Source organism: Podarcis vaucheri, assembly GCF_965113315.1.
Source record: "Podarcis vaucheri genome assembly, chromosome: 11".
NCBI classification, from domain to species: domain Eukaryota; kingdom Metazoa; phylum Chordata; class Lepidosauria; order Squamata; family Lacertidae; genus Podarcis; species Podarcis vaucheri.
Genome location: NC_138749.1, coordinates 39,733,772 through 39,758,218, shown reverse-complemented (window position 1 = coordinate 39,758,218; position 24,447 = coordinate 39,733,772). Strand labels below are relative to the sequence as shown.

The following is a 24,447-nucleotide window of genomic DNA, read 5'->3' as shown; positions in this document are numbered from 1 at the left end:
CTACTTCTTGAAATCAGAAATGGTGTGGCATGATGCATTGTCTCTCTGGATTATGTTGCATAAATGTACATTCTGGGCATTTAATATTTAACCAGCATTTCTCTAAAATTGGCTGCTTCCCCAAACCTGCTCATAGCTGCCTGTTATGTGTAGATGGTGACGATTTTGGCTACACAAAGGACTGTACTTACTCTTAAATTTCAGGATTCCTTACCTCCTGTTTTAAACTTAAACAAATATATTTGCATTGCTACCAAAGGAAGCTTTTCCACTTGTCCACAGATCCTCTTGTTAGGATTGCGTTCCAGAAAGTATGAGCTTCTGGTGCGTCTGCAGAGCCAGATATAACACACACACACACACACACACACACAAATTCACCCATCTCACCCACCTTAAAACATTAAAAAAGGTAAATGCAATTTAGAGAATTTGTAACAAATTTATATTCCCCTCTTTTTAGGGTGATGTATGTTTAGGACTTCCCCATGCAAATTGCTAGGAGGAAAAAATCGGTCAAAATCTCAGCACAATTCAAAATTTTATCTTGTCTCATGTGCCATGCCAGAATTTGCAGTATCTGAATAGTCCTTAAGGTGAATCATATTGCAAAGCATTGCTCTAGATTAGTCAGAACAAATCTAGTCAATAATGGCAGTGTGAGCAATATCTATTTTACTTCACCAGCACCCATCTAACATAATTCAAATTCACATCAGTCATTCGGTGTTTTGCATATGAAATCTCACCAACAGAGCTTGGACTCAGGATATTTTTTCTTTAAGGGGAAGAAAAGTATCTAAACTTTATCCTTAGTATTTGTTTGCATTTTCCTTGCTTCCCTGTTAACTGCTGCAGGCTGTATTGATAATGCATTCTTTCCCATTAATCTTTTCTGTCCAGAGGAATATTATGGGTTCATTTGTCATTTTAGGGAGGAACTAGGCATTACGCTTGAAACATGAGTGCTCAAACTGAGTTATCTGCCTTCCTCTTCAAAATATTTAGGCACTCTGTGGTGTGATTTTACGTGGTTTTCCATACCCCCAGGGAAAAGCAGGCAGTGAAGTAGAACAAGTGGTAATGTCACAGCATGCATTACAAAGAGAGGTAAAAGGTAAAGGTACCCCTGACTGTTAGGTCAAGTTGCGGACGACTCTGGGGTTGCGGCGCTCATCTCGTTTTACTGGCCGAGGGAGCCGGCGTTTGTCCACAGATAGCTTCCGGGTCATGTGGCCAGCATGACTAAGCCGCTTCTGGCAAACCAGAGTAGCACACGGAAATGCCATTTTCCTTCCCGCTGGAGCAGTACCTATTTATCTACTTGTACTTTGACACGCTTTCGAACTGCTAGGTTGGCAGGAGCAGGTACGGAGCAACAGGAGCGCACCCCGTCACGTGGATTCGAACCGCCAACCTTCTGATCGGCAAGCCCTAGGCTCAGTGGTTTAAACCACAGTGCCACCGCATCAACCAGGTTCAGTTCTGCCCTTAGATAATGAATGATCGGCTTGCTTATATTTCTGAAGATTTGATGAAGACCGATACAAAATTCTAGAGTCAACCATAGTCAAGTCTGAGATGGAGTACCTATTTTTTTTCATAAAACAAACTGTTTGCATATAAAATGGGGCATCTATTATACATCAGTTCTAAGTTGTGGGTGGTGGGTGGCGTGTGGTCTAAACCACAGAGCCTAGGGCTTGCTGATCAGAAGGTCGGCAGTTTGAATCCCCGCAACGGGGTGAGCTCCCATTGCTTGGTCCCAGCTCCTGCCCACCTAACAGTTCGAAAGCATGTCAAACTACAAGTAGATAAATAGGTACTGCTCCAGCAGGAAGGTAAAAGGCGTTTCCATGCGCTGCTCTGGTTTGCCAGAAGCGGCTTAGTCATGCTGGCCACATGACCTGGAAGCTGTCTGCAGGCAAACACCGGCTCCCTCGGCCTATAGAATGAGATGAGAGCAACAACCCCTTTACTAAGTTGTATATAATTATTACTTGATCATATACAGATTATATGGTTGTATACACAGATTTGTATATATTGAAGGCACAGCATCAGTTCAATTTACATGAATTTGGCATCCTTTTGAGATGCTGGAACTAGACAGTTTTGAAAACTAGTAGAAGACTGTTGGTATCTTTCTCATCTTCTTTTAAATATCATATGGCAGTTGTTTGACACACGGAGACATTTGTGTTTCCCAGAAATAACATCAACATTTGGCGCATTCAGCCACCCTGTGGCATTCGAGCCTGATATTTTCAATCTTCTGTGCTCTGGATAAATCGGTGCTATCAGTTCCTAAGAATAAGACTTCAGATGATAAATAGTCCAGGCTGCATATTTAACCTTGTCTTCCTTACAGTCCTATTCTGGGAAATAGATCCCACTCCATTTGGTGGGGCTGCTCCAGAGTCATTATAAGTTAGGTTTTTACCTTATTCTTGCATATAGTGTTGGGCACATCAGTGGTGGATCACAGCTTATTCATTGCCTTCTTCTGATTGCGGATATTCTGTATGGCACAGTGGAGCCTGTTTCTTCCTTTGTATTGTTCATGTGTTATTTATATGCAAAAATACACAAGTTGCATTCAGTGAAGGCTTGTGCAACATTGAGAAGTTTCCTTAATTGGGATCTCAAGCCAGCATTTTGGGACAATTAAAGCCAGATGAGACTTTCTGCACTTACCATAAGTGCTCAGAGGACGGAGTAGAGACAGGTACTTAGCATCCCTGGCAGAAGTCCTTTACTTTCCTTGACATCAGCAAGGACACCTACCAAGTGAGCATCTATGCACCTGCATGGGGCTGAATGATTTGCTTCCCAGTGCTTAAACACAGAGCAGAGAATCTTTCCGGCCGCCCATCCTTGGCCCTGCAGTGGTGTGTGGCAGTTTGGCAAACTATCTCACCTTTCAAAGAATCACCTTAGACTCATGTCAGAATGTAAGTGAAGTTGACAATGGGAATGGGAATTCCTCCTGGAATAGAAGTACATATTTTCATTGTGTATTGTTGGTTTGTGTCACTTATTTTCATAAACTTCTGATTGCTCAAACAGGCTTTAAAATTGGAGACACACAAGGAAGCCTTATGGCCTCAAAAGGTTACTTTTGGGCAGTGTTATTAAAAGGAGGCAGGCTCAGAGTAGTGACTCAAATAGTGCTGCAACAGGCATCTTCAGAGGTGAGATAATTCTGCCGTGTCTTTGGATCAGCAGCAGGAACCCCAACTTTCCCAGTGTTTATTGTTGGCGGAGGGATAAGGTGATACAAATCTCCACTAGGCCTGAGCAGCAGTAAGCTGTGGTTGGCAGTCCTCCATTGTTAGCCAGCAGAATAGTCCTGAAGTGGAAGGAATGCCTGCTTTGACATGCCTGCAACACTACAAATTCCTTCAGTGCAATCCGGAGCACACTTACTTGAAGTTAAGGGGACAAGGGGTTGTATTCAACTAAAGCCAGTGCTTCTTCAACTTGGGTCTCCAGTTGTTGTTGGACTACAACTCCCATCAACCATGACCACTGGTACTGCTAAAGATGGATAATGGGAGTTTTAGTCCAACAGCTGATGACCCGAGTTTGAGAAACACTGAACTAAACTTTACCTAGAATTGTTATTGTTTAGTCATTTAGTCGTGTCCGACTCTTAGTGACCCCATGGACCAGAGCACGCCAGGCACTCCTGTCTTCCACTGCCTCCCGCAGTTTGAAACCCATGTTAGTAGCTTGCCTAGAATAGACCCACTGAAATAAATGAACATGACTAAGTTAGGTCCATTAATTCCAGTGGGTCTGCTCTGAGTAAAACTTTGTTGGATATCACTCTTAATCTTGAGTAAACAAGCTTTGGATAACATAAAGAAAACTCTTCCAAAAACGTCTTTTCCCCTGGGGAAAATGAGATCAAAGACAAAATGAGGCCTGTACAGTGACAGATGTCAATTATATTACTTAATGCACTACTTGAGGTCCATTGAATAGATTAACAAATTGTGACAAAATGACAAGTACATTCTGTGGTGATTGATGAATTGATGTGTTATCAAGGTCTTCAAACTGCCAGACCCAGAAAAATAGAAATGGTGTGAGATCAGTGTGAAATCATTGCTGAGCAAATGCTGTTACTTATTTTGTATGAATAGGCTGGATTGTTTTATCTTTTCCTGATGGGTTTCTTTTTTATTTATTATGTTTATATTCTTCCTTTTGTTCCTTGATAGTCTTATGTTTAAGGCAGGGACCAGACCCAGGGCCTTCCAATAATGCCCTGACATTCCCCAGCTTGTACAGTAATCCAAGGATGTACGAGGTGGGCTATGTTTATGGTGGTTCCCAACCAACAAGGAAAGCTCTTTGTGTACAATTGGCTATGTTTTCCTTAAGTTCCACAGATAGCAGACAGCTCACTATGGCTTCAGCCACACCAACCTGATCCTTCATCATATCAGCCATATGGGCAGTAACAGCTGGCAAAAAATGGCAGGCCTAAAGTAGATCTGATTGAGGTGGGCCTGCAAGTTCTTGCAAGTGAGGTGGCCCCACTTCCTCCTTCACACCACTGCATTTACACAGATGGATTCAATGTGGTGTCCATGTTCAAGACTTGGAAAACTTAGTTTTGTTACTAATCATAGTTTTCACAGATGACACCATTTCCATCATTTTTCTCAAAGGATCTGCTCCCAAAATACTGCTTTCATTATGAGAAAATAACACATGTGTAATGAACAGCTGTGGAGCCATTTAAAGGCATGCATAATGTGCGCCCTTTACTTCCCTCCCCAACACAATCCAGATTGTTCTCATCCAGATATACGCTCATGGATCTTGTTAACAGATGGTCAGCAAGGATTGGGAACTGCATGGTGGACAGACAGCCTCTTGTGCGTGTGCATGTCAGTAGCTAATGTTCAGATAAAACAATTGCTGGATCACATGCACAGGAGATTTTAAATGGGACATTTTATCAGATAATTCTGAAGTGCTTGCTCCATGCCTGTTAAAATTTATGTCCACTGAGACCTCAAACTGCTTCCTTCCCCCTCCCAACCCCCAATTCCTGTTGGGTCATTGTCTTGGTAATTGTGGGGGAAAGGAATTCTATAAGTAGAATCTGTATCTTCAAAGAAACACTGCCATGTCAGGATTTCTTAATGGCCAATAATTACCTGAATTTACTCACCCATAGGACAGAAACAGGGCAAGCAGACTATTAATCAAACAATTACTTTTCTGGTTAAGCAATTTTCCAATAATCAGATTTGACTGATCTCTTAGGCAGCAATGCTGTTCACTAACCGGTTCAGTTGCATAATCTAGGAACAAATCATAGAAGCCAAATAAACCCACAGGTCAGTTTTAAAATCATTTAAGCAGAAACTGGAAGCCAGGGATTTACTGGGATGAGATGTGTTATTGACTGATTAATTACAAATTCAGCCTCTGGAAAGGGATTTAAGTTCTAAACTGCAGGTTAAATGCCTCAAGTCATTTTTGTTACTTGGATGCACTTGGATTCTCTCTGAGATGGTTAGAAGCTGCAAAATTTCACTGTGAATTTCAAGGTGTCCTAGATTTATAGAAATTGAGATTGATCTTGAGCTCCTTTCTCATTTATAAAGTACCCAACCGTTATTTTTGGTTCTTTTGGCTTAATATCACCACATCAAGACTTGTGCAGAATGTGGGAAATGTGTCTTTTGTTTGTTCATTTCCCCTCTTATTTTCTAAGGGTCAACTAAAACTACTGAATTTCTTCACGCAGTTGTGTATACAGTGGTACCTCGCAAGACGAATGCCTTGCAAGATGAAAAACTCGCAAGACGAAAGAGTTTTTCGTTTTTTGAGTTGCTTCGCAAGACAAATTTCCCTATGGGTTTGCTTCGCAAGACGAAAACGAAAACATTAATTGATTTTCAATGCATTTCTATGGGAAACCGTGCTTCACAAGACGAAAAATTCGCAAGACGAAAAAACTCGCAGAACGAATTAATTTCGTCTTGCGAGGCACCACTGTACAGGTACATAGCCAAGTGGAGAAAAGGGTAGTGTGAACCAAGCAGGCAGCAGATGTGATGAGCCAGCATGCATCTGCATTCATTTCAAGAAAATGCAAATTTTGTTCATCATGTGTGCCACCCACTCATATATTTTAATGAGTGGATGTGATTACATTAGACCCATCAATTTCAGTGGGTCTGTTCTAAGTCTGTTTTAGTTGAATACCATTCCATTTGTGGAACACATTTCCATTCTCTCCTTCCCATGCAGCCACAAATCTGCCCTGGAGGGTTGGGGCACCTTCCAGAGCACCTTTGAGGAGGCATGAAGGACTACAAAGAGTAGGAGAAGAAAGGAAGGTCCCCTTGCACAAGCCCTAAAAGTCTCACTCCCTTTTTATAAGGAAATTGTGTTCATGGCAGCTCACAATATACAAGATAAATGGTCAGTTACACCAGTAAATAAACATGAACAATGCACATTTCAATGGCAACACATTTCTGATCTCATAAGGGCATTTCAATGATGTCCCAAATAACAATTCATAATTTTATTTAAAAAATAATCAAACCGATATTTCTTCAGTTATTAAAAATCACCCACAATCAGGAGTTGTAGAAAAGACTGAAAACAGAGGGGGGAAGTCTCCCCTCTGGTCCGCTTCCCAGGCCATGCCCCCTTGGCCCACCCACAATTGGCTCAAGCCATGGGTGGGCTCTGACAGCCCCCGCAGCTGAGGAGGAAATGACATCATCTGCCAGCTGTGCAGGGCCCAGAAGGCTGCTTCGGCCAAGGGGCAGGCTGCCCTGAGCCGCAACCCCCACTCCCTGGCAAGAACAAGGTGACTGGTGTTTTTAGAAGCAGCTGCCTCTTGGAAAATCCTGAAGCTGAGCCAAAAGGCTGATAGTAGCCAAAGACAGAGACTTTCTCTGCCTCACTTACTTCCACTCTATACTTTCTCCAGTTAGGTCTTTGTGTCTCCCCATGTGGACACCATGAGCCAGGATTTATTGCTAGGTTATTGGTTTGGTGTTGGCTGGCACTTGGCAGTCCTATAACTTTCTACTTTTTTAAGCAAGTGAGAAAGCATTTTGTCCATTCTCAAAGGCATTGTCTTGTTTTTGGAAGCTCTGTGGGCAAAATGTTGACTAGGAGGACCTACTGACAAGGATTTTCTTTCGCAAGCACCCAATAAAAGCTGGAACTGGTTGTGCTAAGCATATGCCAGCATAGCAAATCTGAATTTGCAGTAGGCACTAGAAATCTAGTCCAGAATAAAAAAACTCAGCAGATGTTCACTCTAGGCATGGGTCCAAGCAAAGAAAATTGGGCATTCGCACCAGCCTAACCAAGGAAGCTAGCCCAAGGCAGAGCAGTGCATCTGGCAAATCCCAGATGCTCTATGAGATTCATGTAGAAGGAAGCTGATACCAACTTCCAGCTGATAAACCCAAACTTCCGTATATGGGACAGCGCATGTGAGTGTGCCATCTTCACCTTTCATTTTAAAGTTGCTTCAGCTCCATGGGACCAACTCCACTTTTGTAAATTGCTTGACTACGATGCAAAATGAGGTTGGGTTATTTCTTCTTTCCCTGTGATATGAATGCCAGGGTTATTTGAGCCATAGAAACATATTCTACTGCATTCCTGGAAAGCTGAGACTGTTCATGTTACAAAAAAAAAACTACAGGCATCACAAGATTCTAGTTTCTGCTGGCTAAAGATGATCTTTCCCAAAGCAACTTCTGCTTGAGAAGTGAATGCTTTGCTTGGGATCCAGAGTTCCATTTCCTTGCTGCTCTTTATTTCCTTGCTCAGGGTTGAATGCAGGTTCAGTACAGTGGGCAGTTAGTGCTGGCATGAGGTTCTCCTGCCCCACACAATGCCCATTGAAAGAGGGACCATTGTTCCATCCACAACAGCCAAAGAAGGATCTCTGTACTATAGGCACATGATGATCAGAACTTCTGTCCAAGCAGAACATTTATAGAAACCTGCAATCTATTTCTCTAACACTTGTTGTGTTTCTGCACACAGTGGCGAAGTGACAATGTCTCAAATATATGCAGCTGTGCCTTATTCATTATTTCTGCTGCTGTGCTTTTATTCATCTCTTTTAGTAGGACCAAGGAACAATTGCCAACAGAGTTTTCTCCCAGTGTTGGAGGAGCGTTTCCTGACATGAGCTTTATATAGCAAATGGGTTGTTCAGATCTATTCCCCCCCCCCGTGTGTACAACTGGTGTGTTTGCATCCACACAGTCCATTCTTCTCATTCCTTGGTGTTCACTGCTATTTTGCTGTTTGCCATCCGCACCAGTAGGGGGAGCTTGACTGTTTGTCTTTACTCTGTTACTTTGTTGCTCCTCCACCTTCTCCCATTCTGGACATGTATACAGTTCTCGAACTCAATCCGTTCTGAAAGTCCATTCGACTTCCAAAACCTTTGAAAACCGAAGTGCAGCTTCTGATTGGCTGATTGGCCCCAGAAATAATGCCGACAGCAGTTCGGCCTGCAAAAAACTTTCACAAACTGGAACACTTACTTCTAGGTTTGTGGCATTTGGGAGCCTATTTGTTAGTCAACTAAGCCATTTGGGAACCAAGATATCACTGTACATGCTATTTCTGTACCTGTGCATGTGTACTTAAAAAACAAACAACCCACCAGAAGCAGGCAACTATTACCACCTCATAGGTATCATTTTTCACAATGGACAAAGCAGAGGCTTGAAGTTTTGGCCCTTCAAGACCCATTTCTATGGAAGTCTTGTACAAGCTTGATATCTGGCTATATTTATCTGCTGTTTAATTTTGGGGGAGCAGAGAGGCAGTATAAAAGTCCCCAAGAATACTACCTTGAAGGACCCCGTAACAGTTGACAGACAATCACACATTTTCCCCACAAAAACGGGGGGGGGGGGAGAGACAAAATTAGTCTTCCAGAAAACCCCCATATAATAACTTTTTTAAGGCCAGTGTATGTCCTGTTATTACAGACCTTGAGGCAACTATCAGTTACCCACATTTACTGTGTGGAAATCCTCCTTCGAACTGGGTTGTTGAAATTCAGAGGTGCCATTACATTGCAGCAATCGGTGGAAGTAGATGTCAAATACACAATTCGGAGTCACACTCACATCATTTAGTATTGGGGGCTAACTAAACCAAATGGATAGGCTGTGATTTGATGGTGAACAAATGGGAGTAGGGGACAGTTCTAGAGAACACCCCTCAAAACATCGCCACACACATATCCTGCCCCCAAAATGAGGTGGGGGCTTTCCCCCCCAGTAATGAGTTCCCACACCAGCAGTGACTATGGCAACATAATAGATTTTTCCTTTTTTTACAAATTGGATTTTTCACAGTAAGGGAAAATCCAGATTAAAAAAAGAGTTGTGCCTGGCATTTTGATGACGATGATGCCACAAAACCTGTATACATGAGCTGCTGAGATTGCAGAATAAATTCCTGGCTGGAAGTGTCCAGAGCCTAGTCTGGAACCAAAATATGTATAGCTTTATGTGTCTCATATTCTGCTTCTAACAACAACAAAAGAGCTACTGGTTGAACTTGTGAAATGGTAAGAAGCTTGAATAAAAATCAAACTTTGGTAAGACAAGTGTTTTGGCTCAGTGTCTGTTTTCAGACTACATTTCTTTTAGGTTTATTCATAGCATACCAGAAAAGTGGCCCTTAATTATCTACTGAAGGATTTGCTGCGAGTCAGGATTCTCCCTCCCTCCTCCCCCTCTTAACAGAAAAGAAAATAACTCTAAAATTAGCAAATGCTTCACATACTCCATCCCCTCCCCAGGTCTGCTACTGTTGCTTCAACATTTGCTTTTTAGAGGTTTCAAGTCACAACTAATGTAGGCTTTGGAAGAGGGGGGAAAACCTGCCCAACATGTGACTGATGACAGCCAAAGCTAAGCCTGGCAAAAGAGATTTAAAAAAAATAAAAAAATGTTGCTATATTCAGCTATATTCAGAAGGAGATTTTGCTGAAAACCAGAGAAGGGCTGAGGCGCAGCATTAACAAAAGAGATAATCCTGTTTGATCGTTTCTATTTTGCACAAATACATTTCCATGTGCTTAAGCCTTCATAGAGTGGGAATGGCATGAGCAAAAGGCTGGTTCTGAGTTCTGGACTGATCATTCTAAACTAAGCAAGGAATTACAGATTTGTGCACTGATCACCCTTCCCTTAAGAGTTGTTGTTTTTCTAAGTAGCATGGTGGAGGGTAATGATGGACTGCATTGCAGCACAACAGGATGGGTGGGTAAATCCAATCTCCTTGCCACCTTTTTGCTCCTCTTCCCCCAAGCTGCTATTTGCCTTATTGGGGAACCCATATGGCATCCACATACAGTGATACTTCTGGTTGCGAACAGGATTCGTTCCGGAGGCCCATTCGCAACATGAGCAGAACACAACTCACAGCGGCGCATCTGCGCACACACGGGTTGTGACTCGCCGCTTCTGCGCGCGCGCGCGCGCGCGCACACACACACACATATATATTATATATATAATTATATAGTTATATAATTATATAATATATATAATATATATAATATATATTGCATATATTGTAATAATGATGATGCACAAGGCATATATTGTATCACAAGTGCCCGCTTTACTGGTGCAACATTTCTGCACCTGATTATGGGCAATTCCCCCTTCACACTGCAGCCCTCTGCCACATAGCTTGTTCAGGAAGGTCCTGCAGCCCTGGGAAGAATGTTTTCAGGGCCACACAGGACTGCAAGGGACAAAACGACAAGGTATCTTCAGCTCATGCAACCGTTGGGTATGAACTGTTGCTGATCTTGTAAGTTAGCCCAGTTGATCCATTGATCTCATATCCATACTTAGCAAGATGTACAGTGGTACCACAGGTTAAGAACTTAATTAGTTCTGGAGGTCCGTTCTTAACCTGAGTTACCACTTTAGCTAATGGGGCCTCCTGCTGCCGCCGCGCCGCCAGAGCACGATTTTTGTTGAAGCAAAGTTCTTTTTTTATTTTTAAAAAATGAATATTTATTGAGATTATACAAAAAATTACACATAAAGAAAAAACAAGCAAAAACTAACAAACACAAGCTAACAAGAAAGTTGACAAAAAGGCAACCTAGAAAGAAGGGGGGGAAGGAAATAGGAAAAAGAAGGAAAAAAAGATATTTAAAAAAAGGATAAATCCATTTTTCAGCATCTTTGATCTCATTTGCTTATTTCCTTGACCTCCTCACACCTCCCCTTTTGTATTCCTGTTTTCCAAGTCTTTTCAGCAAATCCTTACCCTCTTTCATTTGACTTTGCTCTATACTTAACCTATTATAACTATACATTTTCATCCGTATAACTATCTATATTTACCTATTCTTATTAACCTTATTACCAAAACCACTTCTTTTCAGTCCAACATCATTTTAACATTCATTAATTTTGCAGTATTTCTGCAGATAGTCTTTAAATTTCTTCCAATCTTCCTCCACCATTTCTTCTCCCTGGTCTCGGATTTTGCCAGTCATTTCTGCCAATTCCATATAGTCCATCAGCTTCATCTGCCATTCTTCCAGAGTGGGTAAATCTTGTGTCTTCCAGTACTTTTCTGTAACCCGAGGTACCACTGTACAGTGGTGCCCCGCAAGACGAATGCCTCGCAAGACGGAAAACTCACTAGACGAAAGAGTTTTCCGTTTTGGAGGTGCTTCACAAAACGAATTTCCTATGGGCTTGCTTCGCAAGACAACAATGTCTTGCGAGTTCCTGCTGGTTCCCCCCCCCTTTTTCAAAGCCGCTAAGCCACTTATCAGCTGATTTGATCAGCTGATAAGCCGCTAAAAGCCACTAATAGTGCTGATAGCGCTAATCCGCTAATCCGTCAATGGGCTTGCTTCACAAGACGAAAAAACCGCTAGACGAAGAGAATCACAGAGCGGATTCTTTTCGTCTTGCGAGGCACCACTGTATAGTCATAATTGATTCTGATGGTTTGTTGGGTTGTGCGTGTGGGAGAAAAATATGGAGGTGTTATGCCTCACCCCCAGGAAAAGAAATAGAATGCCAATCATTGAAGAAGCTAAAATAGTAATATGCTTGGGAGGTAAGTGGCCTTTATACTTGAACTGTGTACCTGCAAAGCGTAGACTCCTCCTGGACTTCTCCACTAGTGATGTGTGAGTAATTCAGTCTTTCTAGATTTCAATATGAATTGACCTGTTCTGCACCTCCTCAGCTACTATTTGGATTGAACTTTTGTTATCTACTAGCTTTCTCACTTCTCAAATGTTCCAATGCAGTTCTCAGCTCAAAAACTGTATCAAAATGCTCCTTTTTAAAAAACAAACAAGCACAAAGTTTACTCTAATAGAAAACACATTTGCAAGCGTGTTTCCTAAAAGGAACTATGTTTATCAATACATCATTAATAGGTTTAATTATTTAAAAAAATTAAAAATCAGATTAATGCAGAAATGGGATGGGATGGGCCACAGAAATAGGATGGAACTTTCATCTCCATGGTGATTATAACATTTGTAATTATCAAAATGCATTCAATGTTGTTATAATTTTATTTTATTTTGAAAAGAGAGAGAGAGAGAGTTGTGCATGCTGAAGTGCAAACAAGATATCCGAATAATCAAATGTGCATCTCTTGTTTTTCCACTTCCTTTACAGTTATTGGCTGACCAACAAGGTTTTCATCAAGCGACCTAGCACAGGACTCCTCATGTACACACTTGCAACGAGGTTCTGCGATGAAATTCATCTCTATGGATTCTGGCCCTTCCCAAAGGATATAAATGGAAAGCCTGTCAAATATCACTATTATGATGACTTAAAGTATCGATTTTTTTCTAATGCCAGCCCACATAGGATGCCATTAGAGTTTAAAACTTTAAGTATGTTACATAACAGAGGAGCACTTAAATTGACGACGGGGCGGTGTGCGCAGTAATAAAGCACAAGTCGAGGACTAGGAGAAGTGCCGGATATGGGCTTCGCCATGCAGATTTTATGGAAGAGCAGTGGGATCAAAACAGTGGATTTATCCCTGTGCGCTGTACCAAGCCATTGGAGAACAAGGAAGTGCACCGGAACTCCCATACCAGCGAACATTTTTACCTGTTGAAGTGCTAAATCTTGAGTGCAATGGTTCGAGTAAGTGCCACTTTCTCTAAGAGCAAAGCTTGAATGTATAAAATCAGTAGTGTTTACAAGATCCAACGATGCATTCATCACCCGTTAAAGAAGCAAATAGTCCATTTGCTGCTCATTTGCCAACACAAAGTCTGGCAGCTGTGTAACGAAATACCCAAGAGGTGGGGTCTGCCCTGAAGGAAATACTTTGCATTTGGCAGCAACAATCAAGGCGGAATTGGCAGAGCAGTGGATAATATCACAAACATCAAGCAAAATACCTTCAGCCGGGGCCATCCCTGGCTTTGTATTATAACCTTTCTCTTTTTCCTCCCTGTTTTTAAAATTGTCATTCATTTTCTATGGTGTTTGGGTATTGGAGCCCCTTAAGGGATTTTGACAAGATAATACTATGAACATTTTAAGTAATCTTCAAGAAGTGGTCTTAGAAGATCTTATTTTTTAAACAAAGTCTTCATTGCATCTTATTGCTCAGCTTACTCATTGCAGCTGAAGTTGCCTCCACGTGACAACTTGCTGCTGCAGTAACACTTAGAGCCAGTCATCAGGTTTTGCCCCCGCAGCCCTATATCTCAGCACCAGCCACTGCTAGGAACATGTTCTGCTGGGGAAGGTGATGTCGGGATGTGTATGGGAAATGGGAGCGGGGAGGGTCATCTCACTAGGTTGTTCTGGATGGTATAACTTGTTGAAAAAAGCTTAGGATCTCCCAACTGCTTTTAGGTGCTTCTTTTAGGGTGAACTGCATGTTACAATAAACACACAACAAAAGTGTGCTCAAACGTCTGAACAAAAAGCAGCTGTGTAGTCAGAATCTGGACTGGTGACACATTCCACATCGGGGCTCCAAACTACCGTATTTTTCGCTCTATAAGATGCACCAGACCACAAGACGCATCTAGTTTTTGGAGGAGGAAAACAAGAAAATTAATATTCTGAATCTCAGAAGCCAGAACAGCAAGAGGGATCGCTGCGCAGTGAAAGCAGCAATCCCTCTTGCTGTTCTGGCTTCTGTGATAGCTGCAGAGCCTGCATTCGCTCCATAAGACGCACACACATTTCCCCTTACTTTTTAGGAGGGAAAAAGTGAGTCTTATAGAGCAAAAAATACGGTATTTTTTCTGCTAACCTCTTCTATCTAGCTGATGATGGCTCCTGAATGTATTTAGGAAAACACCATACGAAATACACGGTGTGTACAAACTTTTATAGAGTGTACATTGTTATCTTTAGGAGACAAATCGCAGCAAGGGCAAGGAATTTTCCACAGGATACTATCCTGATCTAGGTGTGTGTTCCAGATCCCAAAGTTGCTTTTTCTTCAAAACAGAAGTAGTTTAAACATACTTTTTTTCCTGAAAGTGTGTTTATCATAACATTTAGTCTGGCCTAAAGTACAAACTTAACAGAAGCTAAATTGCAAGTTAGCACTTTTAAACAATCTGATGTTTTGAGCTGTCTTTAAGGCAAGATTTTTTTTATGAAGATGATATTGTTAACAAGCAGGTGCCCTTACATTTGGTACCAAAGATTATGCTGATTTTGTAATCGATGTAGATTTGTTTTCCTTCAAATGATGAAAATGTGTAAAATTTAGTACTTGTTGCTGTGCTGCTTTAGAAACTGTTTTCAGTCATTTTTTTTGTTTATTTGTTTACTGCTAACTTGGTGTCTAGATTTTGTTTGAAGGACAAATTCCTTAACTTGACTTTGCTTTTTATATATGCCTTGAAAATCTGAAACAGTTGCTTTCCCTTAAAAAAATAATAATCAGACTATGACCATAATATTATTGAATCAAGATATTTAATCAGAATTAATGTAAGTTATAAATATCATTGAAATGTCAAAGTCTGTATAGTTTAGTTGGCATAGTGGATTTTGTTTTTAGTTTACAAAACCACTTTTAAAATGCAGATTCTTCATAGTGCTGGGCAATATGTGCATTATTCCTGTTCTATAGCATCCTGATGAGCAATATGTGAAAATACCACTGACAAGTTCCCTTGCCTTTTCACTTCTTTGAAACTCCACTTTCTATATGGGGCTGTGTTTTTTGTTCTGAGACAGCAGACAATGAGAATTATTAATGGTTTTGTATGAACAAAAAGGGTTGTAAACAGAATGGCTGTAAATCTACAGTATCAAAGCACAATTGATGGAGTGACTTCAGAAATGCATGCTGGGGAAACAACCAGTGGTTCTTTCATGTGGTTTCACCTGCAGATTTCTGCCATATAGAAGCAGAAGAAGAAGAAAAACAGAAGAAAAACAAATTCAGAATAAATCTTCATTTTAGCCCTTTTCAGATATTCGAGGCCTTTTCACACACACTCGTATGACCTTCACACATTTAGTGTGTTTAAAGGAACAGACAGGACCTGCACAGGTTTTAGTGCTCAGTGCATAATAGTCTGTGAGGGACCTCAAGACAAAGGGAGTGTAGCCTATGTGCATGCCTGCATCTCACTACTCTTTTAACCCTTATGTGTTCAGACCAGTGCCTGAAGAGAGTGATACAATGCTGTGTAGAAGGAAGGGTGGGCTGATTATGCCATTCCCAAATGCATGGAATAATCTTGCTCCTGCAGGAACCTACCAGGCCAACAAGTCTTACCTAGTCCAGCATCCTTTTTGCTGCAGTGGCCAACCAGATGTCCACAAGCAAGACCTGAAGGTAAAAGCCTTCTCTTTTCCTTTTCCTAGAGTGCATATTCAGCGGCATTCTGCCTCTTTTCTCATCAGGATATTCATACATTGGATGAAATGGATAAACCCATAAAGGAATGTGATTTCCCCTGCCCACCAGGAAACTATGAATAGTAAAATACTGCTTGTTGATTTTTGCAGCATAGGCAGTGAGCTTCGCCATTGTTATCATTAATTTTTACTATTCTTTTCCTTACAAAAGGAAGCCCATAGCAGAGCGAAAGAACATTTTTTGAGGAAAGTGTAGGCTTAAGGATTGGTTTTGTAAACTCCGAAGATATTACTGGAAAACGTATGGTGTTTAGGATGACACACACACAAAAATAGTCCAAAATAAAAGTTCCTTAGGCTGTTTAATGACCATAATAGTAATGTTGGCATGTTTCCTTTTGAAATATAGTAATGTTAGAGCAGTCTAGCTAGACTGATTTTCCATAAAAGGTGTTAGATTTCACACAATCACCTTAAAGAAGTTGAGACTAGTGCCTTTTTCATCCTCAAGCATAACTTCAATCCTGTTACTTAATTCTTTTGTGTCATGTTTTCCTCCCCTTATCTAGACTATTTCCACATGTCTATAAAGGGCTAATAAACTGGTTAACAAAACCACTTTTATGTTTTGCATCTCAGGGAAATATCAGTTTTTCAATATAAACAAAACAGGAAAAGATAGAATTGAAAGTGGATGAAAGCCTTTTATTACATAAAAAAGAAGAAGCAAGGTTTTTCATGGAATGGAATGAGGCTGCAGTCCCATGCACCTTGGAAGAATTCAAGGGGACATGTATGGGATTTGCACCATGAGGCTGCAATCCTATGCAAGTTTAGTTGAGAGTAAACACCGCTGAGCACAATTGGACTTACCTCTCAGTAGAAGTGCATAGACTTGGGAGTGTGAAAAAAAGCCACTTAGATGAAGAATAAGGATGATTTAAAAGATGCTAGGAAAGATGTAAATGATGGAATGGTCTGCTTAAAATACAGTGTTGCAGTGTTTGGCTCAGCATTTCATTTAGGTGTTGTTTCATTGAAAATCTAAAATGACAGTAATTTTAAATCCAGATGTCACAACTGTCTTTTTTTATGCGTGATGCCATTTTGGGTCCTCCAGCCCCCTCATTGTTTGCATATTATGCAGAGACCATGAGCTTCTTCTTTTCTTTGCCAGAACTCTGCTCTTAGTTACATGAGCACAGATTCTGGAATTTTCCCTGAATGGCAGGAACCCTGCATTTCACCAGTGGGATGTTGGCAAAAACTTCTCACATCCTGCCCTGAGCTTTTACTATATATCTCTTCTCTTGAGTAGTAAAAACTATCACCATTTAAGATCTACATTCCCCGTTGAGATCAAGCCCTAGAGTAGCCATTCACAACCCAACACCCTCCCAATGTTTTGGACGACAACCCCCATCAGCCTCAACCAGCATGACCTTGTTGCTTGGGTCTGATGGGAATTGTAGCCCCAAAAATTTGGAGATCACCAGGATGGGAAAGGCTGTCCCAGAACTTAAAGAGTCAAAAAGGTAGCCTACAGAAACTTGGGCAAGGTTACAGTTAGTGGGATTTACATTTGCTCATCACATTGCAAAAAATTAAAGGTGTTCAAATACAGGTAAGGAATAAATGGCTTCTTTGTTTTCATAATTTTTCCATAACATATATTTGTTGCTTGTTTCCTACCACAAATAGCTACTGTGATAGAGAATCATAATTGACCAGCACTATCTCCAACACATACCCAGTAGTTAAAATCTGATCCCTTAATGCAAAACTGTAGGAACAGTCTCTTTAGAAATGCACAGTAAGAAAGGGAATTTGTTTTCATTCGGATAATTTTACTTGTGAAGACTTGTAATTCATAAAGCGGTGTTTTATAATTTGTGTTTTTCCTTTTGTTTGGAGCTCTGGAGCTCCTCAGATTAATGAAGATAAATGTATAATATATTCATGTTTATCCTTTGAGGAGATTCTCCTTCTTACTCCCTTCCTAAAATGTGAAGACTATTCAACGTTTCAATTGAGTTTGGAGTCTCTCTCTTCAACAATGCCAGAATAACGTCCCACAAAAAAGAAATACAATGTAATGGAGCTAAACGAAAATGAATGCAATTGCCAGCTAGTATTCTGTTTGCATGTGCACATTTGATACCTTGAAAGATCATAAAAGCGAGGATTCAAATTAGTCTGCTTTGTGGCAACTTTCAATACTGGTTACCCACTGCCTTCAGCAAGTGTGGAAGTTATGCCGCTTCTTAGATCCTACAATGCTTAGATAGGTTGTTATCCAATGAGATAACACCTATTCAGACAAGCAATAGTGGTGTGTGCACTGACGACAAGTTTCCGTTCAGACCCCAGTTTTGCCCTTCAGAAAACAGTTCAGGGACCATCAGGTCAAGGACCACCCAAATACCTGGTGTTCCAGTCCACCATCTCCACCCCACCACCTGAATTCACTATTGGGAAATTTAAAAACAGCTATAACTCATTTTGACAGTGGATGAAAGTCCCCCCAGAGTGGAATTACCAGTTCAAAATTACCAGCACATTGGTTTTCGAGCTTTTGTGCTGGGCACAATTCCTTTTGTAAAGGAGATATCTATATTATTTCATTTGGAGGGCAGAATTGGAAGAATTGGAAGAAATTTACAGACGCTATTGCCCCTTCTCAATGTATTACTCCTGCCAAATTTCAGAAGAATGTCTCTTAAAGTTTTAGGATAGGTAAAAAAGGAATCCCTTAATTTCCTAGGCTAGTGTCTTGAGGGCAATAGTTCTGAAATTTGTAGATATGAAAGCTGCCTTTGGGTAAAAAAACCGACCAAATTCCAGGTGAATAGGTCTGGGGCTTTTGTGTTAAGCACCTGTGACATTTATTTTGGGGGGCAGATGAACAAAACGGTTTTCACTTTTGGGATAAAATCATTCCCTCTGATTATAATCTTGATTTGACATTCATAGCAGAGCTCTTCTTCTGCCCCCATCCCACCATGGTGTCTGCTGTCCATTTCCCCATCACTTAGAGATATTACTTTTGCTTTTCTCAGATGCTTGTCTGCAGCATTTTTTGACATTTGGATTGCTGAGGCGCCGTGAAATGCTTCAGGGGTGCCTATTTTTACTCATGACACCTTGAACAGAGCCTGTTTTGTTTCTGAAAAGCTCAAAATCTCTCCAAAGCATCCTTCTTCAACTTGGGGTTCTGGTTCTGAGGCACACCCCTAATATATTTCACAATTAGCCTTTCCGTATATATTCCAGTATCTCAACTGCTAAAGCTCCAGTCCTTTTTCTTTTTTTGTAAATGACATGTGTTGGGCACCCCCAGAATGGGGCAATTGACTTTTAAAAAGACTGAAAAGTTTCATTATAGTTTAAAAATATGTGCTCCAATCCAATGGGAGGGGACAGTTACAAACAAGTATTTGCATGTGTGTTTCCTGGGCGAAAAAGTTCCAGTGTCTGGATCAGACATTGAGCTCTATGAAACAGGCACTCATTATCTGTTTCTCCTATTAGATTGAGATGGTGGACACATATCTCTGGATCTTGGTGCAATTTCATTTTTTCCCCCTTTCCCCTTTCTTTTTTTTTTTAAGAGCACTGTTAACCTGGATAGGCAAAAGCACAATTGTTTTAACTGTATATACTAAAGGAAGCAAGTTTGCCCAAACCAGCCTTCCTGGACAGTACTACTGCTATTGAGCATACCCAGCTCCCATTTGTGTGCACTGTTGAGATGTATTCTGTCAGGATCATCTTGTCTGATGCTTTTTTATTATTATTTTGTGTACAGGAGTTGTTGTTAATTCTTTGTTACTTGTACAACCTGTAAAACAAATTAAAACTTTTTTTCCAGTACTTCTTTTGTCGAAGTTTTTGTACACAATAATTTCATTTCACCAAAAGCCATAAATAGAAAATTAACACATATCAGGATCACCTCTCTCCGTATGAACCTTCCCATCCTCTGAGACCCTTTTTCATGTGCCTCCTCCATGAGAGGTCCGGAGGGTGGAAACACAAGAACTGGCCTTTTCTGCAGTGGCTCCCCATTTGTGGAATGCTCTCCCCAGGAAGTTTTGGCTGGCACCTTGATTATACACCTTTAGGCACCAGGCAAAGACATTCATTTTTAACAAGGCCTTTTGGGCTGATTGACACTTGATGCCTTTTAAATGTGTTGCGTGCTGAGGTCCCCCAAAACACCCCTACCCCAATAACTCACACATCACACATAATTTTTGTTTAAGGTTTTTGGCATAATTTTGGCCACAACTTTATTAAACATACAAGATGTGAGTGGTTGCTTAGCCATTGGTTATGGCTATCTGCCCCCCCCCCCCGCCTGGGGACAGAACTGGCTCCCGGATTCCAGCGAAAGCCAGTGAGGGGAAACAAGTTCGGGGATAACTGGAGCTGCAACACAGACCCTCACCTTCTCCCCGCATGCTCCCAGGGGCTTACACGGCCCAAACCCGATTCCAGGGGTTTGGATGAAAGGATGGTAAGCCCCTGAATTCCTTTAACGGAATTCCCATGCAGCAGCAGCATTGGAGGGGCAGGCACAGCCAATCCATACCCCTCCTCCAACCAATTTAAACCAATGCCTAACCGCAAACCTTACAAGTTGTGACAATTTGCTACGCAGTAGGCAAAAAACCAAATGGCACTCACTAATCAGCCAGATGGCAAAATTCCTACCGGGTCCCTGCCCCAAAGCAGACGAACCCATGACAGGCATAACAAGGTCAAAGCACAAGCCCAAAACAAGGGAGGGAGGGCGGGTGATCTGGTGCCCATAGCAAAAGAGAAAGCAGATCACTGTGAGCACTGTTTAAATAATCTCTGTTCCCACCCCCAAATTGGCAACATCAATTTTACCCCAGCAACACAAACAACCAATCCTTGCCAGGCCCCTCAGTCCTCACCTGCCTGGCAACTACAGGGTGTCTTGCTTGGCCCCATCTGCAAAACACGCTCTCTTTTAATGAGAACACGCTTTATGGGAGGGGGCATTATGGATTCATTTTTGCTTTTATTTCCATTATGTATATTGTCTTTTTCATATTGTGATTTAATGTTCTGAACTGGCCTGAGATTTACGGCTATAGGGCAATATACAAATTTAATAGATAATAATCCTGTTAGATTTCGTAACACTTCTGTAGAATTCTAAGGCCTAATATACAATGAAATTAACATATTTATCCAGCATTCATTGGCTTTGGCACCACTTACTACTGACTTCTCTGCCTTTCACCCTACTGATCTCAGTGGACACCAGCCACCATTGCATAATGGTGATTTGCTATTGGGGAAAAGTGGGCAAGCAATTGCATAGTTTGGGTTTTCTGCTTGAAGCCATTCAGTACAATGGCATAGGTGTCACTGAGCACACTGAGCACCAAATAATTTCCATCATTGCAATCAAATGGTCCACATGACTTGACATTCACTGTGCTAGTCTTCACACTGAAGGCAAAAGTGTGAGAAGCATTACTTGCAAGGAGACAAGTGACACTGTGAATACACACACACACACACACACACACACACACACACACACACACAAACTTACCACCATGATCCGTCCATGCTTTCCAATATAAACAAGCAGGGTATCTATACTGGCTTCAGATTGTAAAACCAAAAGTGTCTTCTAAACGGCTCCTTCAATAAGACCTTCATATTGCTTCTTAGAAAGCACCCTTAGAACCACATGCTTAGAACAACTCCTCTTTGTCCTTTTCTTGTCTGATACCTCCGTTTATGTGAAGGATCAGAAAAACAACTGGAATACTGAATCATCTTCCTGCCCTTCAATTTTCCCTTTTGCTTCTATTCTCAGCATTTTATTTGTTTGTTATTTATTTGTTTATTTATTGCTGTTAAGCACTTAGGAGACCAGAACACATGGCTGGTAGGTATCCTTGAAGACTTTTGCCTGGTTGGTCCAAGGTGAGCCCTTGAGAATCTGAAATCATCACATGCAAAAGTGTTGGTTGAGTCCATCACCAAGTTTTTTTGTGGATCACTTTACCACCTGACCTTATTCTGGATATCATCTTGCTTTCAATGCTTGCCAGAAAGAAAACAGCAGATGGACCACTTAAATTAGTAGCAATGGTATATCGGATTTTTTTTTTTTTTTTGAAGATTACTCTTATTTTTATGGGACTACCAAGGGATCCACAACACAGAGAAAACAGTGATTCTGCTCTCCTTGGTTAATGCACCACACCATTATGTTAATTTATACCAGGCTTCCTCAACCTTGGCCCTCCAGATGTTTTGAGACTACAATTCCCATCATCCCTGACCAGTGGTCCTGCTAGCTAGGGATTGTGCGAGTTGTAGGCCAAAAACATCTGGAGGGCCGAGGTTGAGGAAGCCTGATTTATATCTTAAAGCAGGGGAAGAGACATGTTATCTGGGTTCATCATTGTATGGATAGATACTGCTTACAGGTGAGTTCATTCTGCCAAAAACAAGGATTAAAGAATCACCCTGAAAAAATATATGTTTCTCTGATATTCCAAATCTTTATCCAGAATCAACAGTTGATTCAGCCTGTGCAAGGTCCCTTTCATAACTCCAAAACATTTGTTTACACCAAAGCTTTATATAGCAATAGAGGGAAATGTTTAACTATCCATTAGGCTGACAAATGCATGAACACCATAAAAAGACAGCTTGCCTCAGCTACCTCTTAATTTGACAAAATTAGAGAATTAATGTAGCCTTTCCCGTCTAAAATACATGATTCAATCAGAGGCCCCCACCACCTACAGCTTCTCCGGTGCATAATGCTTTTTCAAAGAAATTATCTCATTGTAGCTGGCTAGTTTGGAGGAAAAAAATTACAAAGCCATCCATCACTGTCCATGAATGAGATAACAGTATTAATGTGGAACCTGTTTATCTCCATTCAGGTATAAAATTACAATTATTTTAACATTAATTCTTACCATTCTGTGTTTTTCTTTGCTCTCAAGGGTTATCAGTTCACAAATTTGCTCCTAATGCATAGCTAATAGCAAATCTTTTTTCCTCATTAAAATAGGCCCATGATATTCTCTCTCAGGAGCTCCTGTAGGTCTGGGCTATTACGCAGAGTGCACAGCATGCTAAACCGCCATCTTAAGTTCATGTTGTTGGTGACAGCAGAGCTTGACAAAAGGAATACTGCCAAAAAGTAATAAAATAATGCCCAAGAGAAAATATGCAGTCAAGAAAATATACTGCAACGCCACAAAGTTACAACAAACCACCATCAAATAATGCAAATCATATTTTTGTGGCTGCTTTGTAAATCTCAGGCAAGACTGGGCCCACCATCAGACACAGTGAGGAGCTAATTTGGGGTGTCGTGAAAGGCTAGCTATTTTTTTATATTAAAAACTCTATCTTTTATAGATATTATACAGAACAAGAAGATGCAATAAACTCCTCTCTGCCCCACATGGAAGAACAGATTCATACAAGAGATACAGAAAAGATATCATTTGAAAGTCATCCTACTAAGAGATGTTAAATAAAAATATCTGTCCACAATTTGCTGTGATTGACAGTCATGCTCTTTGTATAAGCATATGCAAAAAAATTTTTTTTTAATAAAATCATGTGTTCTGGAACATGTCTCTTTTGTCTTTTCTTTGTTCACCTAGTTTCCAGTCAATTTATCCATTAGTGCCGTGTCCCCGATTTGATTCAGCCACATTTTATATAAGTCAACATTTAGAGTTCTTCAGTTCCCGGCAATGGCCAAGTGAGCAGCTATTATCAATTGTAATATAAGCTTTTTAGATGAGAATTATTCAGCATCTCCTTCAAACATAAATAATAAAGGAATTTTGGGACTGAGATCTACCTGTTGTTTACTTACAGTACTTATTTCACAAAAAACATTTTTTCCAAAATGAGCAGACAAATTCGCCACATGTAGACAAACAAAGCTACATTTTTAGAGTTTCTCCATCTAGTTTTTGGGACAACGTCATTGATTTTATTGAGTAGTACAGGATGCATAAACCATCTATGAGTGAGTTTTAGTGTGTTTTACCTCACTTTATCTGAAGAAGAGCTAAGAGAAAACTTCTCCCAGATTCTATTCCAGGAAGCCTCATTTATAGTATCGTTCAAATGTCTCTCCCAGTGGAGTTTGAGAGCATTTAAAGGTTTGGAAGAAAAATTGGCCAATGAGCTGTGGTATATATTATATTTCCAGGGGAGTTAATGACTAGGCTGCCTGGGGTGTGATTTTTTTTTCTACAAGCACATTTTAAATTTAAAGTCTTTAATAATAGGTTTAAACTTTTCAAGTAAAAAGTAATTTTCTTGGAATCAGTGTACCCAGATATTTTGTATATGTTTTCTCAGTGCTAAGTCCAGTAATGTTGTGTAATTTAGCTCTTAATTCCTGTCAGGTGTGAATACCTAGCGGATCAGACTTAGATACATTTACGATAAAGCCAAAAACAGAGCCATACAGTTTTAGTTCCTGCATCACTGCCAAAAGTAAGGTTTCATATTTAGTAATAATCAA

At 40.6% G+C, this 24,447-nt stretch overlaps 1 protein-coding gene across 1 annotated transcript in view; it reads left to right on the top strand.

Annotated features, from left to right (window-relative positions):
- The window catches only part of ST8SIA4 (ST8 alpha-N-acetyl-neuraminide alpha-2,8-sialyltransferase 4), an 82,947-nt gene extending 68,802 nt beyond the window's left edge, over window positions 1–14,145 (top strand). Inside the window, exon 5 of the mRNA XM_082191499.1 lies at window positions 12,705–14,145. Within this exon, the coding sequence (XP_082047625.1) occupies window positions 12,705–12,984 (280 nt within the window). The 3' untranslated portion in view covers window positions 12,985–14,145. The remainder of the gene's footprint in view (window positions 1–12,704) is intronic.
- The last annotated feature ends 10,302 nt before the right edge of the window (window positions 14,146–24,447 follow it).